This window comes from Bufo bufo, chromosome 6 (genome assembly GCF_905171765.1).
Source record: "Bufo bufo chromosome 6, aBufBuf1.1, whole genome shotgun sequence".
NCBI lineage: Eukaryota > Metazoa > Chordata > Amphibia > Anura > Bufonidae > Bufo > Bufo bufo.
The window spans coordinates 282,150,913-282,165,262 of record NC_053394.1 but is presented as its reverse complement, the minus strand read 5'-3'; the positions used below and the strand labels follow the sequence as shown (position 1 = coordinate 282,165,262).

General features: G+C 46.2%; 1 protein-coding gene across 1 annotated transcript in view; it reads right to left on the bottom strand.

Annotated features, from left to right (window-relative positions):
• Positions 1–14,350, bottom strand: part of NSF (N-ethylmaleimide sensitive factor, vesicle fusing ATPase) — an 81,112-nt gene that overhangs the window by 21,837 nt on the left and 44,925 nt on the right. The window contains exons 5-8 of the mRNA XM_040436142.1: positions 13,870–14,036; positions 13,083–13,190; positions 11,170–11,245; positions 8,241–8,396 (exon numbers count right to left, since the gene is read on the bottom strand). Of these exons, the coding sequence (XP_040292076.1) occupies positions 8,241–8,396; positions 11,170–11,245; positions 13,083–13,190; positions 13,870–14,036 (507 nt within the window). The remainder of the gene's footprint in view (positions 1–8,240; positions 8,397–11,169; positions 11,246–13,082; positions 13,191–13,869; positions 14,037–14,350) is intronic.

Below are 14,350 nucleotides of genomic sequence, written 5' to 3'. Positions count from 1 at the left end.
AGCACCTGTCATGTTTCCTGAGGTTCTACAATGGCCAGACAGTACAAACACCCCACAAATGACCCCATTTTGGAAAGTAGACACCCTAAGGTATTCGCTGATGGGCATAGTGAGTTCATAGAACTTTTTATTTTTTGTCACAAGTCAGCGGAAAATGATGATTTTTTTTAAATTTTTTCTTACAAAGTCTCATATTCCACTAACTTGTGACAAAAAATAAAAACTTTTATGAACTCACTATGCCCATCAGCGAATACCTTGGGGTGTCTTCTTTCCAAAATGGGGTCACTTGTGGGGTAGTTATACTGCCCTGGCATTCTAGGGGCCCAAATGTGTGGTAAGTACAGTCATGTGAAAAAATTAGGACACCCTTTGAAAGCATGTGGTTTTTTGTAACATTTTTAATAAATGGTTATTTCATCTCCGTTTCAACAATACAGAGAGATTAAAGTAATCCAACTAAACAAAGAAAACTGAAGAAAAGTCTTTTCAAGATCTTCTGTAAATGTCATTCTACAAAAATGCCTATTCTAACTGAGGAAAAAGATAGGACACCCTCACATGTATTCCCTCTTAAATTGGCTCAGATCTCACACCAGGTGCACATAATTAGTAGATCGTTACTCTGCATGTTGAATGAGGCTTGCCCTATTTAAACCTCAGACATTTAGTTTGGTGTGCTCCTGACTGTTGAAGTGAGAGTGAGCACCATGGTGAGAGCAAAAGAGCTGTCAGAGGACTTCAGAAAAAAGATTGTAGCAGCCTATGAGTCTGGGAAGGGATTTAAAAAGATCTCAAAAGATTTTGAAATCAGCCATTCCACTGTCCGGAAGATAGTCTACAAGTGGAGGGCTTTCAAAACAACTGCCAACATGCCCAGGACTGGTCGCCCCAGCAAGTTCACCCCAAGAGCAGACCGCAAGATGCTAAAAGAGGTCTCCAAAAACCCTAAAGTGTCATCTCGAGAACTACAGCAGGCTCTGGCTACTGTTGATGTAGAAGTACATGCCTCTACAATCAGAAAGAGACTGTACAAGTTTAACTTGCATGGGAGGTGTGCAAGGAGGAAACCTTTGCTTTCCAAGAGAAACATCGAGGCCAGACTGACATTTGCCAGAGATAAAGTTGACAAAGACCAGGACTTCTGGAATAATGTTCTTTGGACAGATGAGTCCAAAATTGAATTATTTGGACACAACAGCAGAGGACATGTTTGGCGTAAACCAAACACAGCATTCCAAGAAAAGAACCTCATACCAACTGTGAAGCATGGAGGTGGAAGTGTCATGGTTTGGGGCTGCTTTGCTGCAGCAGGACCTGGTCAGCTCACCATCATAGAATCCACGATGAATTCTACTGTGTATCAGAAGGTGCTTGAAGAACATGTGAGACCATCAGTTAGAAAATTAAAGCTGAAGCGGAACTGGACCATGCAACATGACAATGACCCAAAACATACTAGTAAATCAACCAAAGATTGGCTGAAAAAGAAGAAATGGAGAGTCCTGGAATGGCCAAGTCAAAGTCCAGATTTGAATCCCATTGAGATGCTGTGGGGTGACTTGAAAAGGGCTGTACGTGCAAGAAACCCCTCAAACATCTCACAGCTGAAAAAGTTCTGCATTGAGGAGTGGGGTAAAATTTCCTCAGACCGATGTCGAAGACTGGTAGATGGCTACAAGAACCGTCTCACTGCAGTTATTTCAGCCAAAGGAGGTAACACTCGCTATTAGGGGCAAGGGTGTCCTATCTTTTTCCTCAGTTAGAATAGGCATTTTTGTAGAATGACATTTACAGAAGATCTTGAAAAGACTTTTCTTCAGTTTTCTTTGTTTAGTTGGATTACTTTAATCTCTCTGTATTGTTGAAACGGAGATGAAATAACCATTTATTAAAAATGTTACAAAAAACCACATGCTTTCAAAGGGTGTCCTAATTTTTTCACATGACTGTAGTTTGAAATCAAAATCTGTAAAAAATGGCCGGTGAAATCCTAAAGGTGCTCTTTGGAATGTGGGCCCCTTTGCCCACCTAGGCTGCAAAAAAGTGTCACACATGTGGTATCTCCGTACTCAGGAGAAGTTGGGCAATGTGTTTTGGGGTGTCATTTTACATATACCCATGCAGGGTGAGATAAATATCTTGGTCAAATGCCAACTTTGTATAAAAAAAAAATGGGAAAAGTTGTCTTTTGCCAAGATATTTCTCTCACCCAGCATGGGTATATGTAAAATGACACCCCAAAACACATTGCCCAACTTCTCCTGAGTACGGAGATACCACATGTGTGACACTTTTTTGCAGCCTAGGTGGGCAAAGGGGCCCACATTCCAAAGAGCACCTTTCGAATTTCACCGGCCATTTTTTACAGATTTTGATTTCAAACCACTTCTCACGCATTCGGCCCCTAAAATGCCAGGGCAGTATAACTACCCCACAAGTGACCCCATTTTGGAAAGAAGACACCCCAAGGTATTTCGTGATGGGCATAGTGAGTTCATGGAAGTTTTTATTTTTTGTCACAAGTTAGTGAAATATGAGACTTTGTAAGGAAGAAAAAAAAATAAAATCATCAACTTGTGACAAAAAATATAAAATTCTAGGAACTCGCCATGCCCCTCACGGAATACCTTGGGGTGTCTTCTTTCCAAAATGGGGTCACTTGTGGGGTAGTTATACTGCCCTGGCATTTTCCAGGGGCCCTAATGTGTGGTAAGTAGGTAAATGACCTGTGAAATCCTAAAGGTGCTCTTTGGAATGTGGGCCCCTTTGCCCACCTAGGCTGCAAAAAAGTGTCACACATGTGGTATCGCCGTATTCAGGAGAAGTTGGGCAATGTGTTTTGGGGTGTCTTTTTACATATACTCATGCTGGGTGAGAGAAATATCTCGGCAAAAGACAACTTTTCCCATTTTTTATACAAAGTTGGCATTTGACCAAGATATTTATCTCACCCAGCATGGGTATATGTAAAATCACACCCCAAAACACATTGCCCAACTTCTCCTGAGTACGGCGATACCAGATGTGTGACACTTTTTTGCAGCCTAGATGCGCAAAGGGGCCCACATTCATTTTATGAGAGCATTTTTAGACATTTGGATCCCAGACTTCTTCTCACACTTTAGGGCCCCTAGAATGCCAGGGCAGTATAAATACCCCACATGTGAACCCATTTTGGAAAGAAGACACCCCAAGGTATTCAATGAGGGGCATGGAGAGTTCATAGAATTTTTTTTTTTTTTGGCACAAGTTAGCGGAAATTGATATTTTTATTTTTTTTCTCACAAAGTCTCCCTTTCCGCTAACTTGGGACAAAAATTTCAATCTTTCATGGACTCAATATGCCCCTCACGGAATACCTTGGGGTGTCTTCTTTCCGAAATGGGGTCACATGTGGGGTATTTATACTGCCCTGGCATTCTAGGGGCCCTAAAGCGTGAGAAGAAGTCTGGAATATAAATGTCAAAAAAATTTTACGCATTTGGATTCCGTGAGGGGTATGGTGAGTTCATGTGAGATTTTATTTTTTGACACAAGTTAGTGGAATATGAGACTTTGTAAGAAAAAAATATATAATTTCCGCTAACTTGGGCCAAAAAAATGTCTGAATGGAGCCTTACAGGGGGGTGATCAATGACAGGGGGGTGATCAATGACAGGGGGGTGATCAGGGAGTCTATATGGGGTGATCACCCCCCTATAAGGCTCCATTCAGATGTCCGTATGTGTTTTGCGGATCCGATCCATGTATCAGTGGATCTGTAAAAATCATACGGACATCTGAATGCAGCCTTACAGGGGGGTGATCAATGACAGGGGGGTGATCAGGGAGTCTATATGGGGTGATCACCCCCCTGTCATTGATCACCCCCCTATAAGGCTCCATTCAGATGTCCGTATGTGTTTTGCGGATCCGATCCATGTATCAGTGGATCCGTAAAAATCATACGGACATCTGAATGCAGCCTTACAGGGGAATGATCAATGACAGGGGGGTGATCAGGGAGTCTATATGGGGTGATCACCCCCGTCATTGATCACCCCCCTGTAAGGCTCCATTCACATGTCCGTATGTGTTTTGCGGATCCGATCCATGTATTAGTGGATCCGTAAAAATCATACGGACATCTGAATAGAGCCTTACAGGGGGGTGATCAATGACAGGGGGGTGATCAGGGAGTCTATATGGGGTGATCAGGGGTGATCAGGGGTTCATAAGGGGTTAATAAGTGACAGGGGGGGGTGTAGTGTAGTGGTGTTTGGTGCTACTTTACTGAGCTACCGGTGTCCTCTGGTGGTCGATTCAAACAAAAGGGACCACCAGAGGACCAGGTAGCAGGTATATTAGACGCTGTTATCAAAACAGCGTCTAATATACCTGTTAGGGGTTTAAAAAAATCACATCTCCAGCCTGCCAGCGAACGATCGCCGCTGGCAGGCTAGAGATCCACTCGCTTACCTTCCGATCCTGTGAACGCGCGCGCCTGTGTGCGCGCGTTCACAGGAAATCTCGCGTCTCGCGAGATGACGCCTTATATGCGTGACTCTGCGCAGCGCTGCCACCTCCGGAACGCGATCCTGCGTTAGGCGGTCCGGAGGTGGTTAAAGGGGTTGGCCACCCTAAGTATCAAAAATCCAAAGTGCCCCAGACAATAGCCAAAACCATGAAGTGTTTCTATCATGTGACATATACTGGCTATATGTCATTTTTCTAACCTGTTCACCATGACATGCCTCCCTGGAGGAGCTCCTCAGACAGGCTGTGTGGGAGGAGCAGCGGCAAAGTGAAAGTAAATATCCCAGCATGCATTGCAGCAAGCATGTTCAGAGGAGCAGTCACATGACATCCCCGCCCACCTCAGAAGAGCCCCAGTCCCAGCAGCACACAGGAATATGATGCTAATGTATCATGGGGAGGGGCCCTGTACATAAACTTGCTGTAGGGCCTAGTCATTTCTAGTTGCACCATTGGATGTAAGCCATGAACAGAATGAATAGAGGGGGAGATTTATCATTTGCCTGGTTTCTGAAAAGTGGCGTTAAAAAGTTGCAAACTATGTGTTTGTGACTTTTTAACTGTGCCTTTAAAAAAAAAAAAGGGGGGGGGGGCATGGCAGTGGTAGGGAGGGGGCGTGACCAGTCGCCCCAACAAATTTATGTTAATTTTCGCCAGTTTTCTGACACAAATGAAGTCAGGAATCCACGGCAGCTCTGAGCTGTCATAGATTTCTGTTTAGGTAATTAAATCACCTGTGGTCCCAATGTAAACGGTACACTCCCGCAACTTACACAATGACACTACTAAGAAAAGGAGTGCATGACACACCGATATAAGAAAATGCAAATCTATTTTATTATTATATCCATAAAAGACATACATGATGCATAATGTGTATAGGTAAATAAGCAGGGACTACCACAATCCTACATCACACTGCTGCCTGCCCCACCTGATGGATGAAAAAGCTTAAATCTCTATATATGCCGGAGGAGGGGGGCTGCTGAGCTTTGCACAAGAGCTGTGATGAATACATTTGCTCACATAGAGAGGAGCCTCCTGTCTATCATCACACGACTAAGGTTACTTTCACACTAGCGTTAGCCGTTTTCCTGCCGGATCTGTGCTAATGCTAGCCCACGAGTGCCACCGGAAGTCTGCTCCGGCCCCATTCACATATGCCCAGCACGCTGCGTTTTTTGCCGATATCGCTGACCTCAGCCATACTGACAGCTCACAAGGGGTTAAAGCTCCTGAACTGTTGGTCTGGCTGTGATATCATGTCTGTGGGCCATAAATAGGACAGACACTGGGATTGCTCACAGTTTGTGGTCCACAGCACTTCCCTGGATCTGCTACATCCTCACATGTTGGCAGGATCCTCTCAGTACAGGGGAAACAGAGGGGGCAGAGCCTGCAGTCAGATCAGCCATCACAGCTTCCCCTCAGCCTCCCTTCCTCCTACAAAAGTTTCTTTATTTCAGCCTTTAACAAGTGTCCCCGCTAAGCCCCTGCCAGCCCTGCACGGCCAGGAGTGCCAGTCACAGAAGGAAAGTACCTCTGGTACAAGGGTGCTTTAGGACCCAGGGAGCAGCACACTCCTTCAGGCATGGACGAGGTTGCTCCTCCATGGCATGCAGGGATGGACAAGACAGGCAGCTGTGAGAGCAGGACAGGAAGGGGGCTTGGCGAGAGCAGGACAGGAAGGGGGCTTGGCGAGAGCAGGACAGGAAGGGGGCGTGGCGAGAGCAGGACAGGAAGGGGGCGTGGCGAGAGCAGGACAGGAAGGGGGCGTGGCAAGAGCAGGAAAGGAAGGGGGCGTGGCGAGAGCAGGACAGGAAGGGGGCGTGGCGAGAGCAGGACAGGAAGGGGGCGTGGCGAGAGCAGGACAGGAAGGGGGCGTGGCGAGAGCAGGACAGGAAGGGGGCTTGGCGAGAGCAGGACAGGAAGGGGGCGTGGCGAGAGCAGGACAGGAAGGGGGCGTGGCGAGAGCAGGACAGGAAGGGGGCGTGGCGAGAGCAGGACAGGAAGGGGGCGTGGCGAGAGCAGGACAGGAAGGGGGCGTGACGAGAGCAGGACAGGAAGGGGGCGTGGCGAGAGCAGGACAGGAAGGGGGCGTGGCGAGAGCAGGACAGGAAGGGGGCGTGGCGAGAGCAGGACAGGAAGGGGGCGTGGCGAGAGCAGGACAGGAAGGGGGCGTGGCGAGAGCCGGACAGGAAGGGGGGCGTGGCGAGAGCAGGACAGGAAGGGGGCGTGGCGAGAGCAGGACAGGAAGGGGGCGTGGCGAGAGCAGGACAGGAAGGGGGCGTGGCGAGAGCAGGACAGGAAGGGGGCGTGGCGAGAGCAGGACAGGAAGGGGGCGTGGCAAGAGCAGGACAGGAAGGGGCGTGGCGAGAGCAGGACAGGAAGGGGGCGTGGCAAGAGCAGGACAGGAAGGGGGCGTGGCAAGAGCAGGACAGGAAGGGGGCGTGGCAAGAGCAGGACAGGAAGGGGGCGTGGCAAGAGCAGGACAGGAAGGGGGCGTGGCAAGAGCAGGACAGGAAGGGGACGTGGCGAGAGCAGGACAGGAAGGGGACGTGGCGAGAGCAGGACAGGAAGGGGACGTGGCGAGAGCAGGACAGGAAGGGGACGTGGCGAGAGCAGGACAGGAAGGGGACGTGGCGAGAGCAGGACAGGAAGGGGACGTGGCGAGAGCAGGACAGGAAGGGGACGTGGCGAGAGCAGGACAGGAAGGGGACGTGGCGAGAGCAGGACAGGAGGGGGACGTGGCGAGAGCAGGACAGGAGGGGGACGTGGCGAGAGCAGGACAGGAGGGGGACGTGGCGAGAGCAGGACAGGAGGGGGACGTGGCGAGAGCAGGACAGGAGGGGGACGTGGCGAGAGCAGGACAGGAGGGGGACGTGGCGAGAGCAGGACAGGAGGGGGCGTGGCGAGAGCAGGACAGGAGGGGGCGTGGCTGCCAATAGCAGGAAAACCAGACAGATCTGCTTGCAAAGATATATTAGTAAGTGTAATATCTCCCTACTTTCTTTATAGTTTTAATAAGTGCTAACAGAGTGGCCAACCCTTTGAGTGATGCTCATAACACTATCCATGGAGAGTCCACATTTTGTGGATGAACCTCTTAGATACTTACTAGAGAAAACTCTTAACCGTTTATATACAGTGTTTCAGACGACAGAAGCGGAATTAAACATATGTTAAAGGGGTTGTCCCACGAAAAATATTCTACATTTTTCAAACCAGCACCTGGATCTGAATACTTTTGTAGTTGAATGTAATTAAAAATGTATTATAGCCACGGAGTTATTCACTGAAATCTACCTGTATAGCGCCACCTGCTGTTTGCTCTTTTTCTAATTTCTCTGTCCAGCTCACTGAGGTGGACACACATGCTCAGTTCCATCCTTCAACTGCTGCCAGCTGCAGCAGAAATGACACGTCCCCTGAGAAAGTGCACGCCCCCTGAGCTGCCAGCTTGAAATAAAATCTAGCCGAGCAATTAATGTGGAGATCTCTGGATGCATGTGAGGTACAGGACTGGTTCTAGCTTTGTTAGACAGAGATTATCATGTACTATTTGATATATAATTTTAATTTTTTACATTACTCATGGGATAATCGTTTTAACTGTTAAAAGTAACCAATCTATGTTTCTCTTCATCGTGTCATAAAAAATAAGTCTGATACATCTTGCAGATTCCTTTATGACAAACTCATAACTGTATTAGAAAACTCACCCATCTGCTCCACAATCTCTGGTGGGAAGACCCTTGAAGCGAAGGCTCGTCTAAAGATGTCAGAGAACTCCTTGTCCAGACCACCAATGCCCATCTTCTCAAAGTTCCAGTCTGGGTTGATGATGGACTGGCGGCCCTGCTTGGTCTTTGATTTTCCTTTGTGTGTAAAATTCGGGACATAAATCAATAAGAACATCCACACAGCGATGGAGAGGGAACAAAAACCAAGACCTTCTAGAAAACATTGGCTTACACATGACTGAATCCTCTAGGACAGGCATGCTCAACCTGTGGCCCTCCAGTTGTTGTAAAACTACAACTCCCACAATGCCCTGCTGTAGTCTGATAGCTGTAGGTTGTTCAGGCATGCTGGGAGTTGTAGTTTTGCAACAGCTGGAGGGCCGCAGGTTGAGTATGCCTGCTCTAGGAGATATCAACAGAGTCAATGCAGCTCAGTTCAACTTAGAATATGCAAAAAATGTTGAAAATACTAAACTTTCCCTCTTCTGCATTCCATGGAGCATTTCCTGTGCTGCAGTTAGTGATGAGCGAAGTTATCAAAACTTCGAATCGGTTGCTTCGCCAAATTTCACGAAGAAATTCGGTTTCCTTCGTCATGAAACGCATTTCTTCGTATTTAGCGGGTGCAATGATGGGGAATGGCAATTGGGCTGCGCAGTCATTGAACCTCTCAGATGCCGCATTCATCGCTGATCGTGGCATCTGAGATGAACATTGAAGGCTTTCAGGTTTAATCCGGTGGAAAAAATAAATACTCACCTTATCCACTTGATCGCGTAGAGGCCGCTGCGGCCATCTTGACTGCAGACACCGCTCAATATTTTGCGCAGGATCTTTAATCAAGATGGCCGCAGCGGCCTCTTCACATGTAAATGGATGAGGTTAGTATGATTTTTTTTGTTTCCCCCCCATTTCAGGGAAATTGATTCGTTACCACGAAGCACAAGGAAATTCTGTTTCGCAGCAAATGGAATTTTCCCTGAAATTCGGATCAAAGTCCACTTTGGATATTTCGATTTGCTTAACCCTAGCTCCAGTGAACAGATTCCTTGCTTCCTGCAATGGAGTCAATGGGTTTAGTTCATTGTTGAAGCTAACATGATGCAATTAAATTAAAAAATTTTAATTCAGAATCACGCAATCTAGAAGTTCGGCTATCTGGTCTCCATGTTAGGGCTGCAGGAAAGCAGCTAGTGTTCCAGTATTTATCTGGCTTGAACTCTAGCAAAAAGGCAAAGTCTCTACATAACAAGGTCGCTCTGTATAGCATTGCATGGTCTATGGCGAGGGTCAACAAACTCAGCATGCAGGCTTGCTTGGCTGTTCTCGGAACTCCCACAGAAGTGAACAGAGCATGCTGGTAGTAGTAGTTTCACAGCGGCTGACCGCTGGCCTATAGAGTGGAACCTCAAAGGGGTACTGTGACCAGTAACATTTGTGGAAATATCTGAATGGCAAAGCTGCCTAGTTATACAGGGATATAACCCACAGTCTCACATGGCTGTAGAAAAGGAACCTATGCCATTCAGGGCTCTAAGAAAGGTTATCATCTTTGCAGGAACTGTACTGGTGGTCATTTAGATTTCTTTTTCTTTTTTGTGGACCAAAAAAATGACTGAAAACGTATTGATAGCTGAAGATTAAAATCCCATTATTTGCAGGTCGTGCCTGACACTCTGCCATCTTCTGTCAGTTGTGTGCAGCACCATATCTGATGATTATGTGCCAACACTGCCACCTACTGATACACTGAGGCAAAACAGACAAAGGTAAGGCTTCGTTCACATCACCGTTCAGCCTTTCCGTTCGCCTGCTCCATTTAGGATTTGGCACATAACTGAGCTGAACGGAACCTAAGGACCCCATAGACTATAATGGGGTCTGTTAGGTTTCCGCTCAGAAGAAGATTTTTGAAGCGGAGACAAAAGTCCTGTATGCACTACTTTTGTCTCCGCTCCAAAATCTGCTTTTGAGTGGAAACCTAACGGACCCCATTATAGTCTATGGGGTCCTTAGGTTCCGTTCAGCTCAGTTATGTGCCAAATCCGTCCTTGCCGTTCTCCTGCTCCTAAACGGAGCAGGAGAATGGAAAGGCTGAACGGTGATGTGAACGAAGCCTAAGCCTACCGTACCTTCAACTTAAAGGGGTATCTTGGATGTGTGACGTTATCCTCTATACACAAGATAGGGGATAACTATTAGATCAGTGTGGGTCCTACGGCTGGGAAATCCACTGATCACGTGAATAGGGACCACAGCGAGCCGCCGAAATGAACAGAGTGCCTGTTTGAGCATGTGTCCTACTGTTTAAGTCATTTCTATGGAAATTCTTGAAATAGTCGATCACAGCGGTAATAGAAATAAATAGAGCAGCAGGACACATGCCTGACCCGCTGCTCTGTTTATTTTGGGGGAATTCCAGGAGTTACAGGGTCCCTGTTCTCATGATCGGTGAGGTTCCCAGCGGTAGGACCCCCATGGATATAACAGTTATGCCCTATCCAGTGCATGGGAGATAACTTCACACTACTGGAATACCCCTTTAACATTCACAGTCAATCTGAAGAATTTCGGACTGGTTGAGAATGCTCAATGATGGTCACCAACCATTTTCCTTCCTTGACCAATTCTGGTCCTTTATGTTTACTGAGTGGACTTTTCCAGCCCCCAGAGGATCGACTTTGTTAGTCCATGAAAACAAAATCTATTATGTTGCACTTACCCCTTCAGTAATAGTAGCTTTCCAGATCATGCCCTAGTAATATGACTACAAGTGACTGTAGAGCTTTCCCTACAAAGCTAGAATATGTTGCCTCAATAACATAGGTCCATCCTCCAGACATGGTGAGAAGTCCTTTGCTAGTTTCAGGAACACAATCTAAGAAGTGACAATACAAGTATAACTCACCGGTGAGGTTCAGCGTGGAGTTGTCAGTCTTCTCAAACACCACCTGACTGTTCCCTACGACCAGACCTGCCTCGATCTGCAGAAAGGAGAAGAACATGAACAGAAGCCACAGAAGCTTATCACTAAGGAAGAAGGCCATAGACAATTTGCAGCAGCCGCCCTGACTCTACTCCGCAAACTGAACGAGAGTGGTATCAAAAAAGGTGATGGAGATAAGCGGCTACCAGATGACACTGGCACAGCTTATTTATGGAGAAACGAGATAAAAAAGGGTTACAAGGTTGTAACAGGTTTGCTTTTACCAAGGGATAGGCAACCAGCACTGACATTACATTGCTGGGGGACCAAGCACTATCAACAGGACCCCCAGAAAACATGAAGATTTAGCATTATAAGAGCCAGTTACCACCTATGGCATAAGTAATATACAGGTAGGGCACATAACTAGTATAGGGCTGTGATAGGAGGGTGAATATAACCCATTAATAACTAGACCTATCGTGAAAGCACACTCAAGAAATTCAAATAAACCTACAAACAATGGTGAAAATGCCCACAGCAAAAACAGCCGCAAAATATAAAAATATTTCCTTTATTAGATGCATTTATTAGATGAATCATTCCCCTGACGAAGCTATTGGCGAAACGCATTGGGTAAGCGAGGGCTTCTCATGCAGACCATTTTATGTAGTTATATTCTCTTTACTCAGCCATTCTTATGTGGCCCGTATTGTTGCGATATGGTTGGATATAATTATTGGTGAACGCTTCTGCGACACATTAATTAGCGGGGCACTGGATTTGTACTTTATTCCGTTGCAGTCCGCTTTGGATGCCATTTTACTTGATTCCCTAAATTTAGCCTAGAATTGCCCAGCATTTACACCTTATATTATGCTTTTACTTGTCTGTATTGGGTTTGTCCCTCACAGGAAATTTATTCCCTACTGTAGTGTGGATTTCTCTGATTTTTAAACTTTCATATATGTATTTTTAATTGCATCTAATAAAGGATTTTCTATATATTTTGTAACTGTTTTTGCTATGGGCATTTTCACCATTGTTCTTTATAGGTTTATGTGATAGGAGGGTGCACAGCACTGAACTACATCCCCTGCAGCCACCACAAGGTGGTGCTCATACAGATTAACGGGGTATTCTGGTTGTTAGAAGTTATTCCCTATCCACAGGATATGGGATAACTATTAGGACGGTGGGGGTCCTACCGCTGGGACCCCCACTGATCACAAGAATGGGGGCTCTGTACCCCCTGCCTCACAGCTTCCTCTGATGCTATATGATCCATTTTTACCTATCCAAATTATAGGGAAGTTCATATACTTTTCTGTCCACTAATAATTCAGAAGATGTGAAAAGCATAAATGATTTCTAAAACATACTGGTTGCTTATAGGGGTTATCTGACTATTTCTAACTGATGACCTAACCCCTGGATAGATCATCAGCATTGGATTGTGGGGGTTCGGCAACCAGGACCCTTGCCGATCAGACTCAGCGTTACTAAGGCCCAGTGTTCCTGTGAGCACTGCAGCCTTCTTGCTGCTTACCCTAGGCTGGTGAAGTCACGACCATCGGTGACTCTGCCAAGTGATTGGGGCTGAGCTGCGATAACAAACACAGCCACCATCCAATATACTGTGCCTTGCTTGGTAAGCAGAGAAAGGGCCGCAGTTCTCACTGGAGTTCCGCCGATCAGATACTGATGACCTATCCAGACCTCTTTAATGATTGGTGAGTGTGTGAGATAGAGAAAATACACTGATTCTGTGGGGACAAGTACCGGTGTGACTAGCACGATACACACAACATGACATGTATAGCTTATGAGGTTAGAGATCCCAGAGCCATGTCATATATAATATACAGAAGTTATTACAGACACATCAGTCGTACCTTCTGCCTCTTTCCACTGGACTGCTCCACCTTCAGGATGCTGGGATCCATTGCCTCAACGTCTTTCACAACCAGTCCAAAAAGCTTGTCAACGAAGCTGAACACCAACTGCAGAAGAGACATTCAATGCAGGAAATGGAGGAATACCAATCAGTAAAAGGTATACAGGATTACAAAACTAAAAGCAGCTTTTTTCCAGAAACAGCACCACCCCTGCCCACAGGTTTTGGGTGGTACTGCGGTTCTCTGGGACGGCTCTGTCTGTTCAAGTTAATACTACAGAGCCGTCCCATACAAGTGAATGGGGACACCATACTTGTAATTACACCTATCATCAGGATAGGTCATCAATATATGATCGCCGGGGGTCCAACACCCGGCAGCCTAGCCGATCAATCTGTTTGAAGAGGGGGGCTCCATGTGAGCACTGCTCCCACTTAATTACATTGCACTTCGGCTAGAAAGTGCAGTCTAATACAAGTACTCGCTCCATTCAAGTGAATGGAGCGAGTACTTCTAATTAAACTGCGTCACCACTCCACAGGAGCATGGAGCGCCACCTCCTCTTCAAACAGCTGATAGGCGAGGGTGCCGGGTGTCGGACCCCCAGCGATCAGATATTGATGTCCTATTCTGACAACAGGTCATCAATATTAACCGCTGAACAACCCCTTTAATGAGATGCATTTTTGGGATTGGTTACTAGATCATCTGCCATCTCTTTTAAACTTGGGAGAGGCAGCCGCAATAGTAACTGGAGGTCAGCTCTTAAAGAGACAGAATTTACCTGCTGCCCCACAGAGAAGGCCTGGTTATTGAACTGCTGGATAAACTCTGCCGCCATCCTGTCTGTGTCATAAGGGTTGGAGTCGATATTCTTCTTCTGCAGGAAGTCTATCTCGATGGTCATGACTCCAATACACTGCTTGGCCTTGTCGAAGTTGTATACGGCAACTTAATATAATAATAAAAAAATAAAAAAAAAGCTTATTAGGCATATGTGGATAATTCCATACATATGTTATGACCATGCTACACCTCACTTGGCAAAGATGAAAGAAATATAGCAATGGGTTACAACCTGGTCACTTTTGCCTTTTGGAAATAATGGGGTAAATTTATCAAAACTGGTGTAAAGGAGAACATTGCCCAAAGCAGTCAGATTCCACCTTTCATTTTTCAGAGCTCCTTTGGAAAATGAAAGGTGGAATCTGATTGCTATAGGCAACTAAGCAAGTTTTCCTTTACACCAGTTTGTTAAACTTCCC